The sequence below is a fragment of the Anopheles cruzii genome, chromosome 3, assembly GCF_943734635.1.
Source record: "Anopheles cruzii chromosome 3, idAnoCruzAS_RS32_06, whole genome shotgun sequence".
Lineage (NCBI taxonomy): Eukaryota > Metazoa > Arthropoda > Insecta > Diptera > Culicidae > Anopheles > Anopheles cruzii.
Genome location: NC_069145.1, coordinates 20607143 through 20622214, shown reverse-complemented (window position 1 = coordinate 20622214; position 15072 = coordinate 20607143). Strand labels below are relative to the sequence as shown.

The 15072-nt window shown below is 50.1% G+C and overlaps 1 protein-coding gene across 2 annotated transcripts; it reads right to left on the bottom strand.

Annotated features, from left to right (window-relative positions):
- Positions 1 to 606: 606 nt before the first annotated feature.
- Positions 607 to 14770, bottom strand: LOC128275242 (monocarboxylate transporter 3). Of its 2 annotated transcripts, none has more exons than XM_053013674.1 (10): positions 14680 to 14770; positions 7185 to 7309; positions 6569 to 7114; positions 6071 to 6492; positions 5799 to 6007; positions 4401 to 4632; positions 4152 to 4330; positions 3851 to 4073; positions 3545 to 3776; positions 607 to 3481 (listed from the first exon to the last, which is right to left on the bottom strand). In XM_053013674.1, the coding sequence occupies exons 1-10, from the start codon at positions 14701 to 14703 to the stop codon at positions 3211 to 3213; spliced, it is 2463 nt and encodes an 820-aa protein (XP_052869634.1). In that variant the 5' UTR covers positions 14704 to 14770; the 3' UTR covers positions 607 to 3210. The 2 variants fall into 2 exon arrangements, with proteins under 2 accessions (XP_052869634.1, XP_052869635.1); XM_053013675.1 differs by having other exon boundaries at positions 5880 to 6007.
- Between the last annotated feature and the right edge of the window lie 302 nt (positions 14771 to 15072).

Genomic DNA, 15072 nt, shown 5'->3' with positions numbered 1-15072 from the left:
TGCCGGTTGGGTCCTAGCGAATCGGATCGCTTGTGTGAACAAACCGTTGCCCGAAATTCGGATCCAATGCGGCCACCATTCTGAGGCACAAATTTCGTCAGCTGTTTAATGTTTGGTAACATTTTAGCAAAAGCCGCGATCGACAGTTCTGCGTGCCTGCCAGAGAGCACGACACCGGGGGCACATTATCTTATCAGGAAGTTCAAAGATCCTGGTAAATATCAACGCGGCACGGCCAAACAGCTGGGGCGCACAAACAGTGCACTAAAATTTTTCTTTCGGGTTTGTTTTGGTGTGTGGCCATTCAACACGTGGCGGATTGAGTTTTTTCGTTCTACAGGAAGTATAGCGTTCTAAGGCAGCCCCCGAGATCCTTTTTTGCGAAGATACGACGATCATTCAGACGATCAAACTAGAAGCGTCGTGCTGAGACTGGAGCGCCTAAATGTATGCAGCAATGCTACACTACAATGCACAACAGAAATCGGTCATTCTACAGTGAAACCTCCGGCAATGGGACGAACATCATAATTTCTTTACAGTTTATGCGCTGCGTTATGCCGTTTTGTCATCAATCCAAAACGCCCATCGATCGTCATTTGCAATTATTATTATCAACTTTATTTCAACAACATTGGTTTTGTCCGCTTGTTACTAACGGCATCATAAACGGTTCTGCTCCGAACTTCGCTGCTACTTTTGCTGCGTGCGTGCTGTTGCTGCTTCTTGTACTGGCATTGAAAAGGGTTCCCTGACATTAATGTGTAGCTTCGGTACCCTCCTTGACCCGTTTCAACACCAAACTAACGCGCCGGGGAGCAATGGGCATTCTTTAAAATCATTTAACTTTGGGCCTCAAACCTTTAACGTGATCACTGTCAAACACTGTCGATGATAAAAAGGATAAAATACATCTTAAAGGGTGCCGGAAAGAGTATCACTTAAAACGGAGAATATCCAATCAACAAATCCACTAGCACAACGGTTCGCTAAAGCGGGTCTCACCTTTCCTGATATGTGTCGCACGGATAGAAAAAGTTCTTAAAAAGGGATTCTTCACTTTTGGAACGCATCATTTCTTAACTAGAAATCGGGGTGGGTAGAAAGCGGGCAGCCACAAGAGTGACCTCCGCTTGGCCGATCGATAGGGAAAGCTCGATGTAAATGATATCGTCGTCGTAAGTCGTTATGATGTGTTTCGTGTGAAATGTTATAATTTTCCTTCCCACCACTCTAAACTCTCGTCCATTGTCAGAAACAATCGATTTCAATTTAACTAGCGGCCCATCGGTCCCCGCCGAAAGTTTGGTGCTTAACTACACGCCTTCTCGGGTCTCTTGCTACCATCAAAATAAAAGGAGTTTTTGTGGGTCGACGATTCTAACGTCTACACGGTTCTGTTTACGGCGCTCGAAGCAAAAGCTTTTGTTACGGGCTCTGTTACGTCACCGTGTGCACGGAGCACGGCCCCGGATGTAGCGGTCTGATTGAACTAGCTTGGGGACACTATTGTGTCACGTTTGTCGTTTCGTTTTGCTATTATTTTACTACTGGTAAGAGTGTGGTGGTTTGTGGGCTCGCGCGTTTTGTAAGCTTTTCGGCAAAAGGCAGAGATGTTTGCGTTTTGCAGTAAGGACTGGAGTGCAGTAAGTGCCCGCGTACGCACGCAACGCGCGGTGCGCTGCAATTTGAAAACCCTAACAACTTTGTCTCTCCGTCTCTGGTTTGCTTCCTTCTTCCAGTTCTTTTGCCGCGACACTTATTTACAACTCATATGAAGCTAATACTCAATTGTTTTCCCTTTCTTTTTATTACACATTACACAACACATCTACTACGTAGGACTTTTGTGTTTTTTCCCCATTTATCTCTCTTTCGTGTTGCTACTTAGTTTAATGCATTTTGGCATTAATGTTTCCTATCTTTGCCCTTTTTCTATGGTTTGCTGCGATCTGTTCTGTTGGTAATAGGTTGCTTGTGAGGAGCAGGTTATGCTGCGCTCTAGTGCTGCAATGCGATTCGCTGGCGGATGGTTTTTATTGTTTGTATGTTGGTCTCTTTGCACTGCTGCCTTGGAAGCAGCAAATGACTACTGCGCATGGTTAAGCCAAAGGAGACGTCCAATATTTGCAAGTATTTGTTTTGCCATGAACCAAGTTTTTCATGGGCTACATGGGCGTGAGTCTGGTGTGAATGGTTTGCTTCGCCTACTTTTCTTGGTCTTTCTTGATTCTAATGCAGCATCTAAGTACCGAGTAACTTTAATGGCGCGCGCTGCTTTCTAAAAGAGAAACAAAACGAACGAATAAAACCGCACTGAGAATAGGGGAAAGGTGAATGTGCGTGAAAATTGGTGTAGAAAGAAATTATAAGCATAACAGAATATACGTTAACGAAACAACTCTAAAGTAAAATAGTCACTTTGCCGCTGGTTCTAAGCCGCACATGTATCTGCGATTCGTTTTTTTTACATTATCAGCGCTCTGCGTCACACTACACAGTGTTCCCATTCATTCACATCCATTAGACACGTTAATCACGGTCCCTTACTATGACACTATGTTTGTTAAAATAATGTACGGGTACTATCGCCGGTAGTTTTCGTCCCTCGCTCGGTTCGCATACTGTTACTCTTTTTACTTCCTAGGCAGAATAGCATTGGTTCTTTCTTACGCGCTTCTTTCCCTACACTACGTTTAAACGTAAGTGCGACTCCCGTCCCGCGCTAGGCTCGCTCGCGGCTACATAAAACATACATGTTTCAATTAAAAATAACATAATCAAAACAATTTGTTCATTAGATGTAATCATGTAAGACTAACACTAGCTGGATGAAAACGGGACTCCGGGAATCGTCCGTCAGGTGACGGCGAGAAACCGACGCCGAAACCGTTTCCCGGTTCCCCCTTTTCATCCATGAACATCCCTTGCAACACGGTTGTGCCTTAAGATTCCTCTCGTCACCAGACCAGATACGACTACTCTACTACCACTACTACTGAGCGCGAACGGAATTGGCAATAGAGCTCGAAGCAAACCGCGTACGGGAGCAATATGATGGCGGAAACAGCGTTCAACTCCACTAATGGACGTCGTGGAGCCGCGCACTACTAGAAAACCCACCGCCGGCTGGCATCTGTGGCACTCTGGAACATCATCTCACCCGGCCCACCGACCAACCGACCTCCGACTACATGCTGCGTGCGTGCGTTACACTACCGACTCCATCTGGCTCACTTCTTTGTCCGTTTCCTTCGCACCACCGTTCGATTGGGGCTGCTTGCGATCGTCGTTGTTGATGGTGGTCGTGGAGGTGATGTTCGAGGTGACGGGCTGTTCGGTGGACGGGCTTGGTGCGGTTTGTATAATCTTTGGTACCATCGTGATCGGTTCATCGTCATCGCCCATATCCTCCGAGGGCTCCTCGTCGATCGGAGTCAGCACCTCGACATGTACCGGGGCGTCGGCTTGCTTGCGGAATCTGCAATGCGCGTTAAATCGATTAGCGACCAGGGGTCACCGAGTCTGGACCAAGCGGGCTTACCTTTTCATGGCGGGTGCAGAGAAACTAGTGATGGCCGACAGTGCAAACAGTGCACCGGCTACGAAGAACGGTATCGAGTACGACTGAGTGGCGTCGTAGAGGGCACCGGCCAACGGAGAGCCGACGATCGTGGCCGCACCACGGAACAGAATCAGCAAACCGAACGCGTTGGTCAGCTTGTCCAGACCGAGCAGATCGACCAGAATAATTGACGTAAGCGAAATGTACCCAGCTGCAGGCAATTAATGGAAGCAATTAAATCGACCCCAGTTTGTGAAGGGAGCGTAGAAAACACACTAAACCTACCGATGGCAATACCGAATGCGATGGCCATTACCACGTACGAGGCGTAACTGTGGCAGAATGGCGTCAACGCGACCGCTATCGTGGAGATGACTAGACAGATATTGTTAAGGAACAGCGCGTCCACCTTCGGGAAGTCAGCGACGTAGCCGCACACGATCCTACCAACCGTGTTCGTAATACCGATGATCGAGATAAGGAACGAGGCAGAGTTTTGTTCAATTCCCTACAACGATGAGCCAGAAAAGGTCAGTTTGTTAGATCCAAATCGCAAACCAATGTGGCCGCTTCGGGATCCACTTACATCCAGGACGGCGGCATCTACCAGGTAGACGAACGGGACGTACAGGCCGGCCATACCGAAGATGTTTGAAACACCGATCATCATGAAGACGGGATCGCGCAGCAGACTGACGTCCATCATGGCACCGATTGCGTTCTTGAACGATTCCGGCAACACCAGACACGGGCAGAGATCATATTCTGCGGAGCAAAGGTAGCGACTGTTAGAATCATCCTTCGCTTCCAGCGAACCCTTTCGCCAAACGCTTACGTTCTTCTCGGCCCTTTTCCACATCATCCCGGACGTCGTTGCGGTGCTCTTTTTCGAACTTGGTTAACGAAACAACCGAGTTGCGGTAGTTGGTGAGCGACTTCTGCGACTGGAACTCCTTCAGGTTGGTAACGGAACCGGAGTAGAAGATATCCTTGCGGGACAACGGGCGGACCATCATGGGACGGTCCGCTTTCAGCGATGCCTTCGAGGTAAACATGCTGCCATCGTCCTGCGGATTGTTGGCAAACGGCCAACATAACGATCGGGGAAATACAAGGTTAAGATGTTGTAAAAAACAAATCCTAATGAAGAAGGACAGAAACGAAGATGGTGATGCAACTGAACAGATGAAGAGAAAAGTGAGACGGTGATAAGTGGACGATACGTCAAGTGATGATATTATGCGTTTCATGTTGATGCATTTTGCGTGCCAAAGCCAATTGAACAATTCTATCGCGACCTTCGTCCGTCGAACGATAAGATTACAGAATGTGCGCCGAAATTTGCGTTCAATGCAGAGTTCAATTTAGGAGATTGATAACCGCATCAATCGCCTAATTGTTATCATCTATTTTAAGCGGCGGGGGCCACCGCGAATGGATTGCAATGTAATCGGGTGCGGTAATGAACACAGTGTGGTAACAATTAGTATGGCTGACGGGGTGTCACTAGAACTAGGGTATTAACGAAAGCTTCATAATAGCGCTGATTTGTTACTTGTCTTTAGCAGCCCATCATCCATCAACTGACCAGACAGAGCAGTCACCACGATCATACCCAGTTCTTCTACCGCCCATAACGTTGCTGGCCCAAGTTTTGGGTGAACGCAAAGCTAGACTCTCTTCCACTAAACCACCGCCAATAAGATTCCCGGCCAATTGTTCAACGTACGCGAATTGTTTCATGCAGACGCTAATTTTTACATATTCTCAGCATGCTCACACACGTGCAAATTGACAATAACGGGCTAACTAGTAGATTAGTCGGAACGATTTCAATGCATGTGCCAATTATTCAGGAATGTTCAGGAATTTAGCTTGTTAAATTTGATAGATTATTAGATACCCAGAGAGAGAGAGAGAGAGCGAGAGAAGAAGGGTGTTAAAATGTACGCACTCCATTAGAAAGTTCATAAATTTTAACAACAATTTAATATAAGAGATAGAACATTCTGTTTGAGGCAAAGATCAAAGAAGAGAGAGAGAGGTTAGTTTGTTAGTAGGACAAGCACTGACCACGGATTAGTTTTGGCCAAAAAAACCGACCACGCGGATGCTTAGAAAAATCGGTTAACCCTCATCACACAACCTCCCGACCGGATAAAACAAAATTTAATATAGATTTTGAGTAGAAGAGAGGTAGAGCGAGAAATAGAAAAAAATGTGGGCTACTAACGAATTCCTCAGCGTTATTATTCTTGCTGCCACTGACTGAGCCACGCGAGTTTCTGAGCTGCGGGGTGGAGGTTTTACGTACGTCACCGTTGCTCCCGACGTCACCGCGCGAGCTCGCCTTGATGGCCGCCAACGACGGCTTGAACCGTTCGCCGGTCGAGTGCTTACGGACGCGATCGAACGTCGGTACGGACCCGTTCTTCGGGATACCTAAAATGCGGGACGAAACATTAGTGTGCCATCAAACCGGAAGCCACCGCGACCGATCCCAACCTGACTGGTGGCTAGTGAAGGCAGGCTGTGAGGCATTGCGGGGCATATTGTCCGCCCCATAGTCGGCCGCGTCCGACTCGGAGTTGGTGTTGCGCTTCTTGTTCAGCGGTTTCTTCATCTCGAGCTGGCTCGACTCGGACGACGAGCCGCTGCTGCCGTTCTGTTCCTGCGTCTTGAACTCCGAGATGGTCGGCAGCGTCGCGACGGGATGCATGCCCTGCTGCTGGGCCAGCTGGTCGAGGGCCAGGCTCGAGTGTACGCCCGGATCGGCATTCAGCGGGGCTTTCAGTCTTTTCTCCATCGTGCCGTCCGGTAGCTGCACCATGAAGTAGGAGCCACCGATCGAGCCGCGCTCCATCTGCAGGCGCTTCTCCTCGTACATCCGCTGCATCAGGGGCTTCACCTTGTCCTCCTTCGGGTAACTGCGGGCCAAAAAAGAGTAAGAGAAGAACGTTACTCGCTGCGGTTCTCCTTGCTTTGGTGTCGCCCCCGGCTTACGTTAGTGGCCGCATCATGGCACCAAAAATGGCACAGTTCAGAATCAGTCCGGCCAGAATGAGGTTGGCGTTTTTCCAGTCAAAGTTCGCCAGCAGCATGTTGGCGAGCGGGGCGAACGCGAACGTTCCGAAGCCGGACCCGCACACGGCGATACCGGTGGCCAGGGAGCGCTTCGTTTCGAAGTAATACCCGACGGCCACGACCGCCGGCAGATAGATCAGCCCGAACCCAATGCCACCCATAACACCGTACGTCAGCATCAGCATCGTGACGGAGGTACTGAGCGTACTGAGGGCGAAGGCCGACGACGAGATGATGGCGCCCGCTATGCACACCGCTCGGCAACCAAATTTGTTCGCCAGCGCCGACACCACTGGACCGGCGCTCAGGTACATGCCGCTCAGCAAGCTACCGACCCAGGCCACCGTGCCCTTGCCTTCGCCAAAGTACACGACGAACTCGTTGAGGAACACACCGAACGTGTACGCGATACCGTCCACGATCATGTTGCACATGAAGGAGGCGAACACGATCACCCAGCCGTATCTACGACGGAAAAAGAGATAAACATTTTAATTGAAAGGGAAATCGGAATCGCCAAACGACGAGTTCTTACCCGCCATCCGGTGGCGGCGGCATATCGTGGTACTCGCATCCTGCCTCATCGTCATCCGGCGACGGGTCGTCCTGTTGGTCTCCCGTCAACCTTGCCGCTTCTTCGCAAGCGATATCACTGTCGGTCTGTGGAAGAACGAAAAAAAACGGGACACACCATTAGCCATTAGCCCCACAATCGGCAAACAAACAGGGAAGTTAGGGGGCTGGATCCGTAAGGTTCTACAAGATTATGACCCGGCACACGTGTTTGCGGTTCGAAATTCCGGCCTAAATAATTCGCGAGTGCTTCCGGTGTTTCCACCAGCCACGAGCGCCGTTTTGGAAAACGGCGCATATCAAGTGGCGACCGACGGCTTCTAATCCATCATCCTCCAGGATGACGTTTGACACTCGAAAGTTACGAAAACACCGCGTTCCCGGCGCCCCTGAGTAATGGTTTCGATTTTCGCTCCCCCCCGGGGCCCGGCAGCCGATTGATGCAATCAGCTTTAATGAATTTGTGTGTGGCGTTGGTCAACAGCAAGTGGGCTCATAAAATGACGCGCCACGCTCTTACGCGGCGATGTGCACGGCAGCGTGGCGCTGGCATGCAAACGATCTGAGATCCACACCGCGGTTAAGCGGCAGCAGCAGCCCGACGCACGTCCGTAACTGATTTGTTTGGGTTGCTCCGAATTAGGGAATGGCTGTTGCCGGGTCGGTCCCAGGGCCCAGCAACATTGCCGGAGCGCTTGTTGACAGCCTCGTGGCCAGCCGAAGCGAGATTGTTATGCAATGCGAAAGAATATTCGAAATGGGACGCCGCTTAAACGATTGCCTCAGAGAGATTGCTTCGTGTTGGGTGTGTTAATTGGACGGAATTGTCCACGTGCCGGGCCAGCCAGGCCAGCGAGGCCAGCAAATCCATCTTTCGACTCGACGGTATTACGGACAGGAATTTTACTAACAAAAAGAGTTTTTTTATGAAAACTCTGAAATACAAATGGCCAAGTGCAATCGAAATCACAATGCCTAAAAATAGGAGTCGCAGATCTGCCCCGACGAGATTCGTACTTTTAAAAATAGAACCGGTTCAACACAGGAGTAATTATATGGCCGGAAACTTACAGGATTATTCCTCCGCTTTCCAGCTCCCACATAACAACGTAGCTGGCAGCAGCATACCAATGGAGAAATTCTCAGTCATCGATATACTTTGATGGACCCTCTAAATCACGGTTGAAGGATTTATCCGGGAAGGATTGAAAGAGCGCCCAAGGATGAAAGTAACGGTCAATTCAAATTCATTCAGCACACTTCGATCGAAGCAAGCGTTGGCCCGAAAGTCACCAACGAGCTGATGAGAATGAGATGAGATAGGTCATTTCGAAATGAGAAACCTTGTCTCAGTACGGACTTGTGATATGATCAACGTTTGTTAGGTAAATGTAAATCTTTAATCGGTATCGAAGGATGTAAAATTTACTTCAAAGGTCTTCAAAGGTTGCACGAAAACTATTCGGCGAAAATGATTCAAAATCGAAGCACAATACCCAATCAATAGCCGAGACAATCGATTGTATCCAAAGCGCCATCCCTTGCAATTTCATTTATATCCAATTGAGCGGGGTGACCATTTTCCGGCTCCCGCCCAGTAGGGATCATAACAGAGGCCAGTGCTACCACCAGCACGGGGTTGAGCAAAGGCGAGACCATTCTCTGCTGCTGCCACCAAGTCTGCTTGCGTCGAAAATTGAACAAATCGGAAAAACCACAAGCTGGGTGGGTGCTGATGATGTTGTTGTTATGCTGGCCACAGCAGCTGTGTGTGCTAGTTGTTCACCCGCCCGCGCCTGCGTCCCTTTCGGTGGCCGGCACGCGACTCGTGGACGGACATCGTCGCGACACTTATTTTTAGCACAAACAAATCTCTCGTCGAAGTTTACAGAAACCGGAAGAGGAACCGGCGTAAGGGAGGGACGTGAGGGGTAGCACAACCGACCGCTCTGCTGCCCGCGGTTGAGTGCGCCGCGTGACAATTATACACTCGTCCCCCATGTCCCCTGCCAACATTTTTCTTTTCTGCAACAGGTGGTCTTCCACAGTTTTGAAGTGGCCACCTGAGTGGGAGCGCTCAAGGGCACTGAAGGCTATAGACAGGGAATAAGCCTCTACAGACAGCGAGCGGCGGGAGAGAGAGACTCTTCAGCCTTCAGGTACCTTCAGAAAGAGCTCCCTATGGCATGCCTTTGACCGAGCATAGAACCCGTGGCCCGTGGGCTGTTATCGGTCGTTATCAACCACAATTCAAATGCCGAGAGATTTGTCGATACTTTCCCGGGGGCGAAGTGGCCAATTCTCAATCTACTTCATTACGCCAGGCCACGATTAGATTAGAGCTCTCGGTGTTTCAATGTCAACGAACCAACCCTCGAAGAGACACACGGATTCGACACACGAAACTAGCCAACCGCCATGCCTTAGAATGAGTTTCAATTCACTTCCGGTTAGCGCTTCACCGTAGCTTGCAGTTGGCGGAATGTGACGACGATGACGAAACGCCATCCTGCGATCCATTCCACTCCGGTGGCCTAGTTTCATGGATGGCGGAAGATCCAACAAACCCACTGGGTGGCTGCAGCTGCGCACAACGCGTGAGTCATAGCGGCCTGCGATCGGGTCCCGAAGCAAACAAATGGCGAGAAACTGTGGCCATTCTGAAAACTCCTTCAATGCGTGGCGAGCGAGATGAGTTGACCATTATGTGATCGACGGCGACACATAAAACGGAATGGAACCATAAAGAACGATCATAAAATCGAGACAAAATGGCCATTAAATGTTGACAATGAGAGTGAGACACAAGACACAGCAGTCAGCATAAAAAGGGGCAACACTTTTGAAGCGCACACGATGGATTCCATTAATTTCAAATTATTGCGCATGTCGCTGCTCGTCCGTCCGCCCGTTCTGTGACTTTCCAATATCGGCCCCGTTGGCCAACCCGACCAGGATGCCCTCCACGCCCGGTGTTAGGACCACGGCAATCATGCCCCGTGATCGAATGAGCGCAACGGCCTGGAAACCCGTATCCGGCAGTGTCTGAGCACCGCCGTATGTGTCGAAACTGACGAGCAATTTGTCAACACAATCCGTCCGTCCGTCCGGCCCACACAACAACGCGATGGTGGCCCTGCTCCCGGTGGCGGCTGGTGATGAGTTACAACATTAATTTTCCACCCAATCTACAGAGAATTGGAAAAAAGCGGAGCGCGTGTGCCACGCGCAGTGCTCGGCCGCAATCAAACGTCAGATCGGATCACGGTGCGTGTGTGCAGCACTGTGCATTGTGTGTTGGTCCATCATAACCCTCCCCGGACCGAATGGGGGGACCGGAGGGAAAAATTAAAAAAAAGAAAACCGACCGTATATTGTCATTCCGATGAACCGTTGCACGAGTTACCAACCCGACGGAGACAGCGAGAGCGGGAGGTCGCACCACATTGCACCGTGTGCCGTGTGGTGGGTCACGTGTGAGCAATTATCGGCCCTTTCCGAAGGCCACCCCACACACACACACACGCACGACCCAAGGGGGCCCCCGTCGCGGTCTGTCGAGTTCTATCATTACCCACCTCTTGACAACCGGAGGTGCGGTGGGGCTTTTCCTGCAACCCGATCCCTCTGCCAGTGTCCGACGGGGGGACTCGATAAGATATTAGGAGCCCGCCCCACCGAGAAGGGCGAGATGAATGGGCGAATAATGTGCGATCCATTTTCGGGCCTGTCAGTCGGGGCTATTGGGCGCGAGTTTTGCGAGATTTGTGTCTCTAGTTGGGCCTCTATTAGATTCGCGCTACCGTCCTGTTATCGCGGCGCATAATGACCCTCTCCCATCCCGTTGTTATTGCGTGGGTTGGTCGGACCATAATTGGAATCATTGGAAGATCGATGCGCAGGACACAGTACAATTGTGGCTAGAATTACCTAATCTATAGTACCACGTTATGAGGACAGGACTTGAGGAGCTACAGGTTACTCCAGGGCCCCAAATGTATAGGCAGGACACGGTACAATTTTTGCCAGAATCAAACGGTAGCCTTCCGATATGAGGAAATTCATATCCAGTTACCCGTAACGGCACCTCTTATGGCAATGGAATTCCTCCCTATGAAGTCCCGTACGAAACAACGAAGTCTGACCAGAATCAGGCCCCAGAGTCAATTGTCGTGTGACGAAACACAAATTGCATCAATCCTGTTTCCACGAACCCATCACCAGACGTCAGTCGCAAACAGTTCTATTAGTGTTAATTAAAAAGATGGCCGACGATCACTTTCGCTCGCTGGCCCGCGATCGTTCCCAAAAGTCGCTCGAATGAAAGGGGTTTACTTAACGGTTCCCGGAACGGGCCCGACACTACATTCGGCGGTGGCGGCGGCAATTCAAGTTTCTCACCCGGGTTTTGCTGTTGGACACCACTTTGCTTGCCATGGTCACACTCGCGATCACACTACACAGGGAGCGGAACTAGAAGCGGGACTACACAATTGCAGCCTCCCTCAATGCCTTGTCTGTCTTGCTACACTACTCTTGGTACGCCACTCTGTCCAGTTCACTTCACATAACGGCACGACACGACCGTCCGGGGACACAATCCAAGTCGATATCACAAGACCCGGTCCAGTCGCGCGGACTATTAGTGCGTTCGCATATGCACTTTAATCGCCGATGGGTGGTGAGCGCGAGACACAATGCGCCTCCACACGATTGAAGCGATCGAGTTAACTCTCTCTCTCTCTCTCTCTTTGCTGGCTATCTCTCGTGCTTGCGGGACGCGCGCGGCCCTGTCTGCTCTGCCGACAGTCGAACGTGGAATGGCACGGTTTTCGTACGAGGAAATTATTTAAAAGCCAATTAAACGGACCGTCGCCTGGAGTACCCCCAGTCTGTCCGTCCGCCCTATCGCGAGTGACGCGACTCGTCCTCGTCGGTATTGGTAGCTGATAGAGCTACGCCACCGATCGGCGGAGCAGATATCTCGACCCGGACTCGGAGCATCCCGAAGCGGTTCCCGTCGCGTGACAAGTGTGTATCAGGAGGTCGAAGATCGCGTTGCGAAACATATCGCTCTGACGCGTCTGACTGCTGGAGCAGCCACCCGATGGACCAGCCCAGACCAACATCGCGCCAGCTGTGTGTCCAATCTTGCCCAGGCGATGCGTCAACACGTCAGCCTTATTCCGTCAGTCAGTGTTTGCGTTGGCTTGATAGCTTCCCACTGGCAGTCAACAGTTGGAGAACTTACTACTACGGCTTATCGGGTTTGAACGCCTCACACGGACGCGCTAGCTATTTGTCCAAGAAAACTGCAGACAGTAACTCGGGCGAGCGTTTCCACTGTTCCCCGGAGGTCAATATTGGGAAAACTGGCACCAGCTAACCGCTCGGTGCCAGAATTGTGAGGGTATTCAGAAACATGACGACTAGATCACTTCAGTCAGTCAGTCAATGTCAAGGGCAACGGTTGCTAGATTATACGTAGCAAATAACTTCATCGGCCGGACCCAAAACGCAGAAAGTGTGTAGGGTGCTGTTTCGGGTTTCGAATTTACTATACTTGACTCAACCAGCATCGACTTCTGCGGACGTGCTCCGGAGTCAAAATACAAGTGTCATAACCACATGCAATAGTCAACAAACCGGAAGCGTGCAGCGATCGTTCTGCTTTTATTACAATTTAATTTGATGTATGAGATATTTATTTATTTGAATGGCCGGAACGGACGGACGAAAGCTAAGCTCCTGCCTAGCTATTCTGTGTGTCTTCAAAAACACTGTCAACGTTGACCAGTCTAGGAAGAAGATCCAATAACTTTCCAGAATAACCTCCTTTGGAAGGCATTTCAGTTGTCAAGATTTTACGCCATTTTCCAATTGGGAATAGAGTTTACGCCGCTAAACCAGCAGTTGGAAGCCAACGCTCGGCTGATTGATTGTCGAAATACTGCATAATTTACGACCCCGAGATAACGCCGTGTACGCGGCCCCGATTGGGACGCCCACATGACCAGACGATCGTACTTTGGCACGCATGAATAGTATCTAATTTCAGTGGAAGTTCCTTTCAGTGGTATTATACCGCTTTTCCTATCTCACATTCTGTTTCATCTACGCTTGTGTTTAAACCTGGGAAAATAGTATTTCGGGATTCAGGAATAAAGTGATTTTAACGAAGCACATTGATACATTACTACTCTAATAATAATTACGCAGTGCGATTTTAAGGTGTAACTCAACTCAATTTAAGTAACTAAAAAATTAATTAATTAATTAAATTGAATATTATTAGGTAAACATAACTAAAGTAGATTTATGTATAAAAGTTCAGTTTGACGCAGGCCAAGACCGCTCGGCGGTTGTAGCCGGATAAGAAGAACCAAACAGTGATCAACACTGGATCTTCTTGGATCTTCAGTCTAATTTTACGACCTGTCCATGAAACATTTCTGCCATCGAAAGAAAATTTGCTCTAGGTCCTTAGTATTACGGCTACGCGTCTATTACACATCCGTCGAGTTCGGGAGTACTCTATTATCTCTGGAATATGTTAATCAATTTCACACACCCTTGATAGCAGCCGATAATTGCCTGCCGAATCAGTTGCTATTTTAAGTATAGAAGATAAGCTAAACAGCGAGTGAGTGAAACCTTAACTGCGCGGCCTCAACAATATGCCACCACCATAACGAACCCGTAATGATATGCATTTAAATAACGTTTAAATTGCAAAACAAAGCACATTTAAGCGTTCGGTCTCCCAAAACGAAATGAAAAGTCAGTCAATATTGTCCCGTACCCGTACATCACGCAGCACCGCGTCACCAGTGACCCCCGCCACGTAACCATTAAGCCGCCCGAGGGATGGCAGCTGCAGCCAGACGCGATGCCAACCCTGAGACGGAAGACGACGCACCGCAAGTAATAAAGTAGAACTGACACAAAGCACCCACGCCGCTGCAACCAGACGACATTTTGCAGCTCGAACCCGGCGAGCTGGTGAGCTGGCGAGATGACAACGACAGCAGCAGCAGCCGATGCCGATAATATCGACGTCTGCATATGCCCGCGTCAAGGTTGGTCGGTTGGGTGGGTGGGGCAACCCGGAGACGACGGCGCACGGGGCGCTGCAAGCGGACCGAATCCGGGTCAATGTTAGCAGCGTTGCATTAACCCACAAAAGCGCCCCCTCTAGGCCCACTCCGGTTCTTTTTTCGAAGTTTCACGCAGAGTTTTGGTTCCTTTCGATTTTGTGTCTTTCGAGAGCGAGAGTGTTCCTGGGTTGGGACCCAGTTGCGATAGGTATTGGCCACTCCACAGCCACTACCGCACGCGTTGTTAAGTCGAATTCCTTCTAAAGCCACGCTCATTCGCGTGCTTTCAAGAGGGCACTGCGCTGAGCATAGAAACCGGAGAAACCAAGGGAATGGAATCAAACACGTGGAACCACCTACCCGTCGAGCCTTTTTACTGGCCATCGCTGAGGGAGCTACTGTTTCGCAGAGGGAGCAGCCGGTGATGTTGCACACTCGAACGCACACTTCGAAGGACACTCGTTTTAGCACCGATGACGGCGGGGCGGCTGGGGGTCTTCAAGAACCGGACGGGAACGTCAATCGCCACATGGACTGAACACGCGAAACTCGCTTTGCGCCCGCGCCAATTTCACTTCACGAGCGGATCACAACGAGGCCCTCCCTCGGGGGGTTAGATCGCTTTGCTTAGAATGTAAATGGATTCTAACCGCGAGCCGCACAAAGTGGTCAACACTCAAAACTCACGGATACCCGACGATGGACACACCCTTCGCAGGTCGTGGTCATTCGCAGCTCATTATACTGACACGG

Coding starts and splice junctions, on each gene's coding strand:
- LOC128275242 (XM_053013674.1), bottom strand. CDS start 14,703: ATGGCCAGTAAAAAGGCTCGACGG. Junction 4,633..5,798: donor ATAATAACGCTGAGGAATTC/GTTAGTAGCCCA, acceptor AACAATCCGCAG/GACGATGGCAGCATGTTTAC. Junction 4,331..4,400: donor GGAAAAGGGCCGAGAAGAAC/GTAAGCGTTTGG, acceptor TTTGCTCCGCAG/AATATGATCTCTGCCCGTGT.